At 37.2% G+C, this 17291-nt stretch overlaps 1 protein-coding gene across 1 annotated transcript in view; it reads right to left on the reverse strand.

The window, feature by feature from the left end:
* Positions 1–4601: 4601 nt before the first annotated feature.
* Positions 4602–17291, reverse strand: part of LOC106584867 (E3 ubiquitin-protein ligase arih1) — a 34895-nt gene continuing 22205 nt past the window's right edge. The window contains exons 12-14 of the mRNA XM_045705962.1: positions 11101–11361; positions 10436–10548; positions 4602–5492 (exon numbers count right to left, since the gene is read on the reverse strand). Coding sequence (XP_045561918.1) covers positions 5408–5492; positions 10436–10548; positions 11101–11361 — 459 coding nt within the window. The 3' untranslated portion in view covers positions 4602–5407. The remainder of the gene's footprint in view (positions 5493–10435; positions 10549–11100; positions 11362–17291) is intronic.

Here is a 17291-nt window from a genome sequence, read left to right on the forward strand (position 1 = left end):
AATGCTCCTCTCCCCTAGTAAAGGTGTGTTATTATAATGCTCTTCCCCTAGTAAAGGTGTGTTATTATAATGCTCCTCCTCCTAGTAAAGGTGTGTTATTATAATGGCTCCCCTAGTAAAGGTGTGTGTTATTATAATGCTCCTCCCCTAGTAAAGGTGTGTTATTATAATGCTCCTCCCCTAGTAAGGTGTGTTATTATAATGCTCCTCCCCCTAGTAAAGGTGTGTTATTATAATGCTCCTCCCCTAGTAAAGGTGTGTTATTATAGCTCCTCCCCTAGTAAAGGGTGTTATTATAATGCCCCTCCCCTAGTAAAGGTGGTTATTTCTGTCAGAAAGGGGATTATAATGTCCTCCCCCTAGTAAAGGTGCAAATTATTAATGCCCTCTCCCTAGTAAAGGTGTGTTATTATAATGGTCTTCCCCTAGTAAAGGGGTTATTATAATGCTCCTCCTCCCTCCCTAGCAAAGGTGTGTTATTATAATGCTCCTCCCCTAGTAAAGGTGTGTTATTATAATGCTCCTCCTCCCCTAGTAAAGGTGTGTTATTATAATGGCCGCCTCCCCTAGTAAAGGTGTGTGTTATTATAATGCTCCTCCTCCTAGTAAATGTGTGTGTTATTATAATGCTCCTCCTCCTCTCCCCCTAGTAAAGGTGTGTTATTATAATGCTCCTCCCCCTAGTAAAGGTGTGTTATATAATGTCTCGCCTCCCTCAGTAAAGGTGTGTTATAATGCTCCCTCCCCTAGTAAAGGTGTGTTATTATAATGCCCCTCCCCTAGTAAAGGTGTGTTATTATAATGCTCCTCCCTCCCCCTAGTAAAGGTGATGTTATTATAATGCTCCTCCTGTAAAGGTGTGTTATTATAATGCCCCCAGTAAAGGTGTTATTATAATGTCTCCCCAGTAAGGGATTATAATGTCCCCCTAGTAAAGGTGTTATTATAAGTTCTCCCCCTAGTAAAGGTGTGTTATTATAAGCTCCCCCCCCCCCTAGTAAAAGGTGTGTTATTATAATGCTCCTCCCCCTAGTAAAGGTGTGTTATTATAATGCTCCTCCCCCTAGTAAAGGTGTGTTATTATAATGCTCCTCCTCTAGTAAAGGTGTGTTATTATAATGCCCTCCCCCTAGTAAAGGTGTGTTATTATAATGCTCTCCCCTAGTAAAGGTGTGTTATTATATGCCCTTCCCCTAGTAAAGGTGTGTTATTATAATGTCCCCTAGTAAAGGGTTATTATAATGCTCCTCCCCCTAGAGTGTATATGCCCCCTAGTAAAGGGATTATAATGCTCCTCCCCCCTAGTAAAGGTGTGTTATTATAATGCTCCTCCCCTAGTAAAGGTGTGTTATTATAATGCTCCTCCCCCTAGTAAAGGTAAAGTTTATTATAATGCTCCTCCCCTAGTAGAGGTGTGTTATTATAATGCCCCTCCCCCTAGTAAAGGTGTGTTATTATAATGCTCCTCCCCTAGTAAAGGTGTGTTATTATAATGCCTCCCCCCTAGTAAAGGTGTGTTATTATAATGCTCCTCCTCCCTAGTAAAGGTGTGTTATTATAATGCTCCTCCTCCCCCTAGTAAAGGTGTGTTATTACATTTACATTTAAGTAATTTAGCAGACGCTCTTATCCAGAGCGACTTACAAAATGGTGCATTCACCTTATGATATCCAGTGGAACAACCACTTTACAATAGTGCATTTATAATGCTCCTCCCCCTAGTAAAGGTGTGTTATTATAATGCTCCTCCCCCTAGTAAAGGGGTGTTATTATAAAGCTCCTCCCCCTAGTAAAGGGGTGTTATAGAAACTATTGCATTTCTAGGGTTCATATTTCCTTAAAGTGGTGAGTGTGAAAGACAAAAAAAATGTTGCACTTTAATATTTGTTTTTCTTCAAAAACGAACAACTAATCTCTTCCACAATTTATACACTAACTTTGTAAATAAGAAATACAATTTTAATAGCATTTTTTGGCAGGATGCTTCTATCAAATGAAAGTAGCTGCTTTCATGTTACTTTTGAATATTAAAGTTGAAATGTTGTTAGAGCAAGCATACAGACATGGTGATGACAGAAGAATACGTCCCAAATTAATCCCTATTCCCTACATAGTGCATTAGCTCTGGTCAAAAGTAGTGCACTATGTAGGGAAATGTAATTTGGGACGTGGAGCCTGTTGGTCTCACAGACGGCTATAGTTGCACCTGCAAGATAGACGGGACAGCCTAAACGAAATATGGATTTTCCTTCGTAAAGAAAAATCCATTCAAATCCAATCCTTGATTCATCACCTGGGCAGAGGAGTAAAAACAAAAGATTGACACATCTTACAACTACAACTTTCGTCCCAACAAAGTGTTATGTTTGGGGCAAATCCATACAAACATTACTGAGTATCACTCTTCATATTTTCAAGCATAGTGGTGGCTGCATCATGTTAAGGGTATGCTTGTAATCGTTAAGGACTGGGGAGTTTTTCAGGATAAAAATAAATAAATAAACGCTAAGCTAGAGGAAAACCCGGTTCAGTCTGCTTTCCACCAGACACTGGGAGATGAATTCACCTTTCAGCAGGACAATAACGTAAAACCACAAGGCCAAATCTACACTGGAGTTGCTTACCAAGAAGACAGGGAATGTTCCTGAGTGGGCGAGTTACAGTTTGACTTAAATCTGCGGCAAGACTTGAAAATGGTAAGATCTAGCAATGATCAAGCACCAATTTGAGAGCTTGAAGAATTATATATATATATATATATTTTTTTTTTTTTTTTTTAAAAGGGCAAATATTGTACAATCCAGGTGTGCAAAGTTCTTAAATACTTACCCAGAAAGACTCACAGCTGTAAATCACTGTTAAAAGGTGATTCTAACACATATTCACTCAGGGTTGTGAATACTTATGTAAATGAGATATTTCTGTATTTAAATTTGAAAGAATTGTACAAACATGGTTTTCAACTTGTCATTATGGGATATTGTGTATAGATGGTTGAGAATATATATTTTTTTTAATCAATTTTGAATTCAGGCTGTAACAAATAAGGGGAATGAATACTTTCTATAGGTTGTAGTTGCATCACAATATACAAGTAAATTTGACGCCCAAAAGACCACTAGTATTCATCTTGTATGAACGAATCTGAACAGTTTCACCCATTCTGGAAGATTGTAAAGCCTTGTTCACATAAATGTGCATATGTTATTTTTCCCTGCAGCCACATTGCAAACCAACTTGGCCATGTGACTTGTCTTATTTATTTGCCCTCAAGTGGTTTTTGAGAGTCATTATTTAGATTTGTTAAACACTTTTTTGGTTACTGCATGATTCCATGTGTGTTATTTCATAGTTTTAATGTCTTCAATATTATCCTACAAAATAGTAAAGAAGAACCCTGGAATGAGTAGGTGTCCAAACTTTTGACTGGTACTGTGTGTGTTGGCCAAGAACATGTTATAGCTAACTAGCTTGTTAATTGTTTACAAACAAAATAGTGAACTAAACACCTACCTAGCTAGCTAGCTAGCCACGGCAGCCAAGAACATGTTATAGCTAACTAGCTTGTTAATTGTTTACAAACAAAATAGTGAACTAAACACCTACCTAGCTAGCTAGCTAGCCACGGCAGCCAAGAACATGTTATAGCTAACTAGCTTGTTAATTGTTTACAAACAAAATAGTGAACTAAACACCTACCTAGCTAGCTAGCTGACTGCTGTGGCTAGCTAAAAAATGACTTGTTTTTTTAAAAAGTTGGTTCATCTAAAAGTGTACTTCCACTATGGTTTTGGACATTCAAAGCAACGGGGGAAATGTCCATGGCAGGCATTTGTTGTCATCGAAGCACAAACACCACCCCCACTAAAATCAGCCTACACACCTGTCGTTACTATGACAACTAGCATAGCCATGTCACACACACACCTGTCGTTACTATGACAACTAGCATAGCCATGTCACACACACACCTGTCGTTACTATGACAACTAGCATAGCCATGTCACACACACACACCTGTCGTTACTATGACAACCAGCGTAGCCATGTCACACACACACCTGCCGTTACTATGACAACCAGCATAGCCATGTCACTAAATGACTGCTGTCTGAACACACCTGTCGTTACTATGACAACCAGCGTAGCCATGTCACACACACACACCTGTCGTTACTATGACAACCAGCGTAGCCATGTCACACACACACACCTGTCGTTACTATGACAACCAGCGTAGCCATGTCACACACACACACCTGATTTGATTAGTTGTAACTTGCTGTTTGGACAATCAGTATTCTAAAACCTGATTTGGAGAAGAAAAATTTTAAAAATGATTTGAGCATTAAGGTCTGCAGTGTGAACGAGGCTTTAGAGATCTCATTCTACGCTGATCGAACACACTGCAAATTAAAAAGGTCAAGAAATCCTGGTCGGAGGATCCCACATTTCTGCTTATTCCCTCCTGATACCGGAAATCTTCCAACCAGAATACTACAGTATAAAATACACAGAGACACTCCTGTTGTAAATTCATATAAAACAATTTCAGTTGAGAGTTAGTTCAATTCTACTGACTCACACAACACTCCCAGTAATAATGTGATGTTTCCATTTATTAAAATCAAACATATCATTTTAATTATACTTTTTTTTAATAATTGTTTCAACACATAAGCATTTGGGGTCGAGAACGAGTCCTAATTTGCCAAACAACTGGGGGCAAAAAAGGATTGGGTTTTAAAAGACGGCCAAGTTTGGTGTCATCTTCAGACTTAACTGCAGCAGCTGTTCTAGATGTTCCAGATCTATGTGCAGCAGCTGTTCTAGATGTTCCAGATCTATGTGCAGCAGCTGTTCTAGATGTTCCAGATCTATATTCTCGATGTGATCTATGCCCCTTTTTTTGGCAGTCATTTCTTATGAAGTCTGCTGCAGTCCAGTCAACACAGGCCAACCAGGGATGGGCTGGGAACCAGAAAAATCGATCCTCTCTCGAATGGTCAGTCTTCTCACTCTACCTCCTATTGATGATTTACTTTTGAAAGTTTCCATTCAACCAGGGAGGGAAGTGGGATGTAGTAGTGGGTGGTGTCCCAGGAGAGATTCTCTTAACTAGGAGATGGTCCATGGTGATGTGGAGAAAGCAACGTTAAAGAACAGAGATTCTCTAAACTAGAAGATGGTCCACGGTGGTGCGGAGAAGGGAGAAGAGAAGAGATACTCAGAGATGGTGTGGAGAGGGGTAGAGACAGTAGAAGAGAAACACTTACAGAACACAGATATCCTCTCCTCACGGACTAAGAACAAATATTCTCTAGAGAGACGGTCCATGAGGAGAGGCCAATGTACTCCCCATTGGTCCTTCTTAACCCTCTATGTACTCCCCCCCCATTGGTCCTTCTTAATCCTCTATGTACTCCCATTGGTCCTTTTCATAGCCTTCATGAACGTGTTGTAGCAGCACCCTCCGTCGGCTCTCACAGTATCTACACAGACAGGAGAGAGAGGAGGTACAGTATCTACACAGACAGGAGAGAGAGGAGGTACAGTATCTACACAGACAAGAGAGAGAGGTACAGTATCTACACAGACAAGGAGGTACAGTATCTACGTCAGTATCTACACAGACAAGAGAGAGAGGTACAGTATCTACACAGACAGGAGAGAGAGGAGTAGTACAGTATCTACACAGACAAGAGAGAGAGGTACAGTATCTACACAGACAAGAGAGAGAGGAGGTGGTACAGTATCTACACAGACAAGAGAGAGAGGAGGTGGTACAGTATCTACACAGACAGGAGAGAGAGAGGAGGTACAGTATCTACACAGACAGGAGAGCGAGAGAGGAGGTACAGTATCTACACAGACAGGAGAGCGAGAGAGGAGGTGTACAGTATCTACACAGACAGGAGAGCGAGAGAGGAGGTGTACAGTATCTACACAGACAGGAGAGAGAGAGGAGGTGTACAGTATCTACACAGACAGGAGAGAGAGAGGAGTACAGTATCTACACAGACAGGAGAGAGAGAGGAGGTACAGTATCTACACAGACAGGAGAGAGAGAGGAGGTACAGTATCTACACAGACAGGAGAGAGAGAGGTGGTACAGTATCTACACAGACAGGAGAGAGAGAGGTGGTACAGTATCTACACAGACAGGAGAGAGAGAGGGTAGTACAGTATCTACACAGACAGGAGAGAGAGAGGAGTAGTACAGTATCTACACAGACAGGAGAGAGAGAGGGTAGTACAGTATCTACACAGACAGGAGAGAGAGAGGTGGTACAGTATCTACACAGACAGGAGAGAGAGAGAGGAGTAGTACAGTATCTACACAGACAGGAGAGAGAGAGGAGTAGTACAGTATCTACACAGACAGGAGAGAGAGAGTAGGTACAGTATCTACACAGACAGGAGAGAGGTGGTACAGTATCTACACAGACAGGAGAGAGAGAGAGAGAGGTGGTACAGTATCTACACAGACAGGAGAGAGAGAGGTGGTACAGTATCTACACAGACAGGAGAGAGAGAGGTGGTACAGTATCTACACAGACAGGAGAGAGAGAGAGGTGGTACAGTATCTACAGAGACAGGAGAGAGAGAGGAGGTAGAGTATCTACACAGACAGGAGAGAGAGAGGTAGTACAGTATCTACACAGACAGGAGAGAGAGGAGGTAGAGTATCTACACAGACAAGAGAGAGAGGTAGTACAGTATCTACACAGACAGGAGAGAGATGAGGTAGAGTATCTACACAGACAGGAGAGAGAGAGGAGGTACAGTATCTACACAGACAGGAGAGAGAGAGAGGAGTAGTACAGTATCTACACAGACAAGAGAGAGAGAGAGGTACAGTATCTACACAGACAGGAGAGAGAGGAGGTACAGTATCTACACAGACAGGAGAGAGAGAGAGAGAGAGAGAGAGAAGTGTACAGTATCTACACAGACAGGAGAGAGAGAGAGGAGGTGGTACAGTATCTACACAGACAAGAGAGAGAGAGGAGGTGGTACAGTATCTACACAGACGAGAGAGAGAGAGGTACCGTATCTACACAGACAAGAGAGAGAGAGGAGGTGGTACAGTATCTACACAGACAAGAGAGAGAGAGGAGGTGGTACAGTATCTACACAGACAGGAGAGAGAGAGGAGGTGGTACAGTATCTACACAGACAGGGAGAGAGAGAGGAGGTGGTACAGTATCTACACAGACAGGAGAGAGAGAGAGGTGGTACAGTATCTACACAGACAGGAGAGAGAGAGAGGAGGTTGTACAGTATCTACACAGACAGGAGAGAGAGAGAGGAGGTGTACAGTATCTACACAGACAGGAGAGAGAGAGGAGGTGTACAGTATCTACACAGACAGGAGAGAGAGAGGGGTACAGTATCTACACAGACAGGAGAGAGAGAGGAGGTGGTACAGTATCTACACAGACAGGAGAGAGAGAGGAGGTGGTACAGTATCTACACAGACAGGAGAGAGAGAGGTGGTACAGTATCTACACAGACAGGAGAGAGAGAGGAGTAGTACAGTATCTACACAGACAGGAGAGAGAGAGGAGTAGTACAGTATCTACACAGACAGGAGAGAGAGAGGTGGTACAGTATCTACACAGACAGGAGAGAGAGAGAGGTGGTACAGTATCTACAGAGACAGGAGAGAGAGAGGAGGTAGAGTATCTACACAGACAGGAGAGAGAGAGGTAGTACAGTATCTACACAGACAGGAGAGAGAGGAGGTAGAGTATCTACACAGACAAGAGAGAGAGAGGTAGTACAGTATCTACACAGACAGGAGAGAGAGGAGGTACAGTATCTACACAGACAGGAGAGAGAGAGGAGGTACAGTATCTACACAGACAGGAGAGAGAGGTGTAGTACAGTACTAGAGGTCGACCGATTAATCGGAATGGCCGATTAATTTGGGCCGATTTCAAGTTTTCATAACAATCGGAAATCGGTATTTTTGGACACCGATTAAAAAAAATATATAAATGTAATATTATTTTTTGTTTTTAGACCTTTATTTAACTAGATAAGAATGTGTTCTTACCTGACTTATTTACAATGACGGCCTAAGAACAGTGGGTTAACTGCCTTGTTCAGGGGCAGAACGACAGATTTTTACCTTGTCAGCTCAGGGATTCAATCTTGCAACCTTACGGTTAACTAGTCCATCGCTCTAACCACCTGCTTTACATTGCACTCCACGAGGAGCCTGCCTGTTACGCGAATGCAGTATGAATTCCAAGGTAAGTTGCTAGCTAGCATTAAACTTATCTTATAAAAAACAATCAATCATAATCACTAGTTAACTACACATGGTTGATGATATTACTAGTTTATCTAGCCTGTCCTGCGATGCATATAATCGCTTAGGTACACGTTGCTCCAACCATAAACATCAATGCCTTTCTTAAAATCAATACACAAGTATATATTTTTAAACCTGCATATTTAGTTAATATTGCCTGCTAACATGAATTTCTTTTAACTAGGGAAAATGTGTCACTTCTCTTGCAAACAGAGTCAGGGTATATGCAGCAGTTTGGGCCGCCTGGCTCGTTGCAAACTGTGAAGACTATTTCTTCCTAACAAAGACAGCCGACTTCGCCAAACGGGGGATGATTTAACAAAAGCGCATTTGCGAGAAAAGCACAATCGTTGCACGACTGTACCGAACCATAAACATCAATACACAGAAGTATATATTTTTAAACCTGCATATTTAGCTAAAAGAAATCCAGGTTAGCAGGCAATATTAACCAGGTGAAATTGTGTCATTTTGTGTTCATTGCACGCAGAGTCAGTGTATATGCAACAGTTTGGGCCGCCTGGCTCGTTGCGAACTAATTTGCCAGAATTTTACATAATTATGACATAACATTGAAGATTGCACAATGTAAAAGGAATAACGTTTTGTTTTCGAGATGATAGTTTCCGGATTCGACCATATTAATGACCTAAGGCTCGTATTTCTGTGTGTTATTATGTTATAATTAAGTCTATGATTTGATAGAGCAGTCTGACTGAGCGGTGGTCGGCAGCAGCAGGCTCGTAAGCATTCATTCAAACAGCACTTTAGTGCGTTTTGCCAGCAGCTCTTCGCTGTGCTTCAAGCATTGTGCTGTTTATGACTTCAAGCCTGTCAACTCCCGAGATTAGGCTGGTGTAACCGATGTGAAATGGCTAGCTAGTTAGCCGGGTGCGCGCTAATAGCGTTTCAAACGTCACTCGCTCTGAGACTTGGAGTAGTTGTTCCCCTTGCTCTGCATGGGTAACGCTGCTTCGAGGGTGGCTGTTGTCGATGTGTTCCTGGTTCGAGCCCAGGTAGGAGCGAGGAGAGGGACGGAAGCTATACTGTTACACTGGCAATACTAAAGTGCCTATAAGAACATCCAATAGTCAAAGGTATATGAAATACAAATGGTATAGAGAGAAATAGTCCTATAATTCCTATAATAACTACAACCTAAAACTTCTTACCTGGGAATATTGAAGACTCATGTTAAAAGGAACCACCAGCTTTCAGATGTTCTCATGTTCTGAGCAAGGAACTTAAACGTTAGCTTTCTTACATGGCAAATATTGCACTTTTACTTCCTTCTCCAACACTGTGTTTTTGCATTATTTAAACCAAATTGAACATGTTTCATTATTTATTGATGTATTATATTAAGTTAAAATAAGTGTTCATTCAGTATTGTTGTAAATGTCATTATTACAACAACAACAAAAAATTATTATAAAAAAAGTAATAAAAAAATGGCCGATTAATCGGCATCGGCTTTTTTTGGTCCTCCAATAAATCGGTATTGAAAAATCATAAGTCGGTCGACCTCTATACAGTACCTACACATACAGGAGAGATTATACGCAGGAGTACACCAAACATTCAGAACACCTTTCCATGACAGACCAGGTGAATCCAGAGGTCCCTTATTGATGTCACCTGTTAAATCCACTTCAAATCAGTGTAGATGAAGGGGAGGAAACGGGTTAAAGAAGGATTTATAAGCCTCGATACAATTGAGACATGGATTGTGTAAGTGGTGCCATTCAGAGGGTGAATGTGGCAAGACAGAATATTGAAGTGCCTTTGAACGGGGGGGGGGGGGGTAGTATGTGCCAGGCGCACTGGTTTGTTTCAAGAACTGCAACGCTGCTGGGTTTTTCACACTCAACAGTTTTCCGTGTGTATCAAGAATGGTCCACAACCCAAAGGACATCCAGCCAACTTGACAACTGTGGGAAGCATTGAAGTCAACATTTTCAACACCTTGTAGAGTCCACGCCCCGAAGAATTGAGGCTGTTCTGGGTGCAACTCGGTATCAGGAAGGTGTTCCTAATGTTTTGAGTACTCAAGTGTATAAATCGAACAATACCCCCTAGAACACAGAAATGAGATAAAAGCTTCCCACCCACCTGTATTTATCTTGTACTTTTTGCTTGATATCCTGCAAGGAATCCTGGGAGATGTCCCTCTCCAGGTATCCCGACAACGTCTCTGTGCAGTTCTCCAGGTCTGCCTGGTTGTTCTGAAGACAATAACAACAAGGTCAGTCTCAGTCAGTCAGCGAGCGTTCAGCCTGGTCACCCAATATAACAAAAACACCAGGATCATAAACGCACCAAACCCAAGAAAACAGGGACGTACAATAGCGTATTTGTCCAATAGAAAAATGTTTTTTTTTGTGACCTAATGATCATGACCCAGCATGTACACGGGGCGGGCCCGGCTCGCCACCCGGGGCCGGAGGCGGGGCCGGCTCGCCACCCGGGGCCGGAGGCGGGGCTAGATTCCTCCCCCTCCCCTTACATCAAAGACGGACTGGTTGTTCTTCTTGGGGTAGAAGGGTTTGGGCAGCGTTTCCCCAAACTCAACCCTCTGGACCCCAAGAGGTCCACATTTAGTTTTTATCCCATACACTACACAACTGATACAAACGATCAAAGCTTGATGATTCGTTTTTTTTTTTAAATCAGCTGTGTAGTGCTAGGGCCAAAAAAAAAAAAAAAAGTTCAGCCCTCGGTGTCCCGGGGACAGAGTTTAGGGAAACCCTGGGTTAAAGGTCAACGCCGTACCGTACCTCAAAGATAATGGACTGGTTGTTCTTCTTGAGGTAGAAGGCGAAGACGTAGGTGAACATGAGCGTGGAGCGACACTGACACAGCACGTCCACGGCCTTCTTCAGGAACTGCACCTCGATCCAGGACATGTTGTGCTGCTGCATCTCCTCCATCTTGGCCTTGACCCCGGCGTACAGCTTGTGCTCGAAGCGCAGCGACTGCATGTGGTTCATGTAACGGTTACAGTAGAACAGGTAGCGCTGTAACATCGCTCTGGAGCGCTGTAACACACACACGCCTTCACTTAATTACAGTAGAACAGGAAGCGCTGTAACACACACGCCTTCACTTAATTACAGTAGAACAGGAAGCGCTGTAACATCGCTCTGGAGCGCTGTAACACACACACGCCTTCATTTAATTAACAACAGTAATAGTAGTAATAGTAGTAATAGTACAACAGTAATAGTACAACAGTAATAGTAGTAATAGTAGTAACAGTAGTAATAGTAGTAATAGTAGTAATAGTACAACAGTAATAGTACAACAGTAATAGTAGTAATAGTAGTAACAGTAGTAACAGTAGTAATAGTAGTAATAGTAGTAATAGTAGTAATAGTACAACAGTAATAGTAGTAATAGTAGTAATAGTAGTAATAGTAGTAATAGTAGTAGTACAACAGTAATAGTAGTAATAGTAGTAATAGTAGTAATAGTAATAATAGTAGTAATAGTAGTAACAGTAGTAATAGTAGTAACAGTAGTAGTACAACAGTAATAGTAGTAATAGTACAACAGTAATAGTAGTAATAGTAGTAATAGTAGTAATAGTAGTAATAGTAGTAGTACAACAGTAATAGTAGTAATAGTAGTAATAGTAGTAATAGTAGTAATAGTAGTAGTACAACAGTAATAGTAGTAATAGTACAACAGTAATAGTAGTAATAGTAGTAATAGTAGTAATAGTAGTAATAGTAGTAGTACAACAGTAATAGTAGTAATAGTAGTAATAGTAGTAATAGTAATAATAGTAGTAATAGTAGTAACAGTAGTAATAGTAGTAACAGTAGTAGTACAACAGTAACAGTAGTAATAGTACAACAGTAATAGTAGTAATAGTACAACAGTAATAGTAGTAATAGTACAACAGTAATAGCAGTAATAGTACAACAGTAATAGTAGTAATAGTACAACAGTAATAGTAGTAATAGTACAACAGTAATAGTAGTAATAGTACAACAGTAATAGTAGTAATAGTACAACAGTAATAGTACAGCAGTAATAGTAGTAATAGTACAACAGTAATAGCAGTAATAGTAGTAATAGTACAACAGTAATAGTAGTAATAGTACAACAGTAATAGTACAGCAGTAATAGTAGTAATAGTACCACAGTAATAGTAGTAACAGTAGTAATAGTAGTAATAGTACAACAGTAATAGTAGTAATAGTACAACAGTAATAGTACCACAGTAATAGTAGTAATAGTAGTAATAGTAGTAATAGTAGTAATAGTAGTAATAGTAGTAACAGTAGTAATAGTAGTAATAGTAGTAATAGTAGTAATAGTACAACAGTAATAGTAGTAATAGTAGTAATAGTAGTAATAGTACAACAGTAATAGTAGTAATAGTAGTAATAGTAGTAATAGTAGTAATAGTAGTAATAGTACAACAGTAATAGTAGTAACAGTAGTAACAGTAGTAATAGTAGTAATAGTAGTAATAGTAGTAATAGTACAACAGTAATAGTAGTAATAGTAGTAATAGTAGTAATAGTAGTAATAGTACAACAGTAATAGTAGTAACAGTAGTAATAGTAGTAATAGTAGTAACAGTAGTAATAGTACAACAGTAATAGTAGTAACAGTAGTAATAGTAGTAATAGTACAACAGTAATAGTACCACAGTAATAGTAGTAATAGTACAACAGTAATAGTAGTAATAGTAGTAATAGTAGTAACAGTAGTAATAGTAGTAATAGTAGTAATAGTAGTAATAGTAGTAACAGTAGTAATAGTAGTAACAGTAGTAATAGTAGTAATAGCAGTAATAGCAGTAACAGTAGTAATAGTAGTAACAGTAGTAATAGTAGTAACAGTAGTAATAGTAGTAATAGTAGTAATAGTAGTAATAGCAGTAATAGCAGTAACAGTAGTAATAGTAGTAACAGTAGTAACAGTAGTAACAGTAGTAATAGTAGTAATAGTAGTAATAGTAGTAATAGTAGTAACAGTAGTAACAGTAGTAACAGTAGTAATAGTACAACAGTAATAGTAGTAATAGTACAACAGTAATAGTAGTAACAGTAGTAACAGTAGTAATAGTAGTAATAGTAGTAATAGTACAACAGTAATAGTAGTAATAGTAGTAATAGTAGTAATAGTAGTAACAGTAGTAATAGTAGTAATAGTAGTAATAGCAGTAATAGCAGTAACAGTAGTAACAGTAGTAATAGTAGTAACAGTAGTAACAGTAGTAATAGTAGTAATAGTAGTAATAGTACAACAGTAATAGTAGTAACAGTAGTAACAGTACAACAGTAATAGTAGTAATAGTAGTAATAGTACAACAGTAATAGTACAACAGTAATAGTAGTAACAGTAGTAACAGTAGTAATAGCAGTAATAGTACAACAGTAATAGTAGTAATAGTAGTAATAGTAGTAATAGTAGTAATAGTACAACAGTAATAGTAGTAATAGTAGTAATAGTAGTAATAGTAGTAATAGTAGTAACAGTACAACAGTAATAGTAGTAATAGTAGTAATAGTAGTAATAGTAGTAACAGTAGTAATAGTAGTAATAGTAGTAATAGTAGTAATAGTAGTAACAGTAGTAATAGTAGTAATAGTAGTAATAGAGGTAATAGCAGTAACAGTAGTAATAGTAGTAATAGTAGTAACAGTAGTAATAGTAGTAATAGTAGTAATAGTAGTAATAGTAGTAATAGTACAACAGTAATAGTAGTAACAGTAGTAACAGTAGTAATAGTAGTAATAGTACAACAGTAATAGCAGTAATAGTACAACAGTAATAGTAGTAACAGTAGTAACAGTAGTAACAGTAGTAATAGTAGTAATAGTAATAGTACAACAGTAATAGTAGTAATAGTACAACAGTAATAGTAGTAATAGTACAACAGTAATAGTAGTAATAGCAGTAATAGCAGTAACAGTAGTAATAGTAGTAACAGTAGTAACAGTAGTAACAGTAGTAATAGTAGTAATAGTAGTAATAGTAGTAATAGTAGTAACAGTAGTAACAGTAGTAACAGTAGTAATAGTACAACAGTAATAGTAGTAATAGTACAACAGTAATAGTAGTAACAGTAGTAACAGTAGTAATAGTAGTAATAGTAGTAATAGTACAACAGTAATAGTAGTAATAGTAGTAATAGTAGTAATAGTAGTAACAGTAGTAATAGTAGTAATAGTAGTAATAGCAGTAATAGCAGTAACAGTAGTAACAGTAGTAATAGTAGTAACAGTAGTAATAGTAGTAATAGTAGTAATAGTACAACAGTAATAGTAGTAACAGTAGTAACAGTACAACAGTAATAGTAGTAATAGTAGTAATAGTACAACAGTAATAGTACAACAGTAATAGTAGTAACAGTAGTAACAGTAGTAATAGCAGTAATAGTACAACAGTAATAGTAGTAATAGTAGTAATAGTAGTAATAGTAGTAATAGTACAACAGTAATAGTAGTAATAGTAGTAATAGTAGTAATAGTAGTAATAGTAGTAACAGTACAACAGTAATAGTAGTAATAGTAGTAATAGTAGTAATAGTAGTAACAGTAGTAATAGTAGTAATAGTAGTAATAGTAGTAATAGTAGTAACAGTAGTAATAGTAGTAATAGTAGTAATAGAGGTAATAGCAGTAACAGTAGTAATAGTAGTAATAGTAGTAACAGTAGTAATAGTAGTAATAGTAGTAATAGTAGTAATAGTAGTAATAGTACAACAGTAATAGTAGTAACAGTAGTAACAGTAGTAATAGTAGTAATAGTACAACAGTAATAGCAGTAATAGTACAACAGTAATAGTAGTAACAGTAGTAACAGTAGTAACAGTAGTAATAGTAGTAATAGTAATAGTACAACAGTAATAGTAGTAATAGTACAACAGTAATAGTAGTAATAGTACAACAGTAATAGTAGTAATAGTACAACAGTAATAGTAGTAATAGTACCACAGTAATAGTAGTAATAGTACCACAGTAATAGTAGTAATAGTACCACAGTAATAGTAGTAATAGTACCACAGTAATAGTAGTAATAGTACAACAGTAATAGTAGTAATAGTACAACAGTAATAGTAGTAATAGTACAACAGTAATAGTACGACAGTAATAGTAGTAATAGTACCACAGTAATAGTAGTAATAGTACCACAGTAATAGTAGTAATAGTAGTAATAGTAGTAATAGTACAACAGTAATAGTAGTAACAGTAGTAGTAGTAATAGTAGTAATAGTAGTAATAGTACAACAGTAATAGTACAACAGTAATAGTAGTAATAGTAGTAATAGTAGTAATAGTACAACAGTAATAGTAGTAATAGTAGTAATAGTAGTAATAGTACAACAGTAATAGTAGTAACAGTAGTAATAGTAGTAACAGTAGTAATAGTAGTAACAGTAATAGTACAACAGTAATAGTAGTAACAGTAGTAATAGCAGTAATAGTACAACAGTAATAGTAGTAATAGTAGTAATAGTAGTAATAGTAGTAATAGTACAACAGTAATAGTAGTAATAGTAGTAATAGTAGTAATAGTAGTAATAGTAGTAATAGTAGTAACAGTACAACAGTAATAGTAGTAATAGTAGTAATAGTAGTAATAGTAGTAACAGTAGTAATAGTAGTAATAGTAGTAATAGTAGTAATAGTAGTAACAGTAGTAATAGTAGTAATAGTAGTAATAGAGGTAATAGCAGTAACAGTAGTAATAGTAGTAATAGTAGTAACAGTAGTAATAGTAGTAATAGTAGTAATAGTAGTAATAGTACAACAGTAATAGTAGTAACAGTAGTAACAGTAGTAATAGTAGTAATAGTACAACAGTAATAGCAGTAATAGTACAACAGTAATAGTAGTAACAGTAGTAACAGTAGTAACAGTAGTAATAGTAGTAATAGTAATAGTACAACAGTAATAGTAGTAATAGTACAACAGTAATAGTAGTAATAGTACAACAGTAATAGTAGTAATAGTACAACAGTAATAGTAGTAATAGTACCACAGTAATAGTAGTAATAGTACCACAGTAATAGTAGTAATAGTACCACAGTAATAGTAGTAATAGTACCACAGTAATAGTAGTAATAGTACAACAGTAATAGTAGTAATAGTACAACAGTAATAGTAGTAATAGTACAACAGTAATAGTACAACAGTAATAGTAGTAATAGTACCACAGTAATAGTAGTAATAGTACCACAGTAATAGTAGTAATAGTAGTAATAGTAGTAATAGTACAACAGTAATAGTAGTAACAGTAGTAGTAGTAATAGTAGTAATAGTAGTAATAGTACAACAGTAATAGTACAACAGTAATAGTAGTAATAGTAGTAATAGTAGTAATAGTACAACAGTAATAGTAGTAATAGTAGTAATAGTAGTAATAGTACAACAGTAATAGTAGTAACAGTAGTAATAGTAGTAACAGTAGTAATAGTAGTAACAGTAATAGTACAACAGTAATAGTAGTAACAGTAGTAGTACAACAGTAATAGTACAACAGTAACAGTAGTAATAGTACAACAGTAATAGTAGTAATAGCAGTAATAGTAGTAATAGTACCACAGTAATAGTAGTAATAGTACAACAGTAATAGTACCACAGTAATAGTAGTAATAGTACAACAGTAATAGTAGTAATAGTACAACAGTAATAGTACAACAGTAATAGTAGTAATAGTACCACAGTAATAGTAGTAATAGTACCACAGTAATAGTAGTAATAGTACCACAGTAATAGTAGTAATAGTACCACAGTAATAGTAGTAATAGTACAACAGTAATAGTAGTAATAGTACAACAGTAATAGTAGTAATAGTACAACAGTAATAGTACAACAGTAATAGTAGTAATAGTACCACAGTAATAGTAGTAATAGTACCACAGTAATAGTAGTAATAGTACCACAGTAATAGTAGTAATAGTACAACAGTAATAGTAGTAATAGCAGTAATAGTAGTAATAGTA

Source organism: Salmo salar, chromosome ssa23 (assembly GCF_905237065.1).
Source record: "Salmo salar chromosome ssa23, Ssal_v3.1, whole genome shotgun sequence".
Classification (NCBI taxonomy): Eukaryota; Metazoa; Chordata; class Actinopteri; order Salmoniformes; family Salmonidae; genus Salmo; species Salmo salar.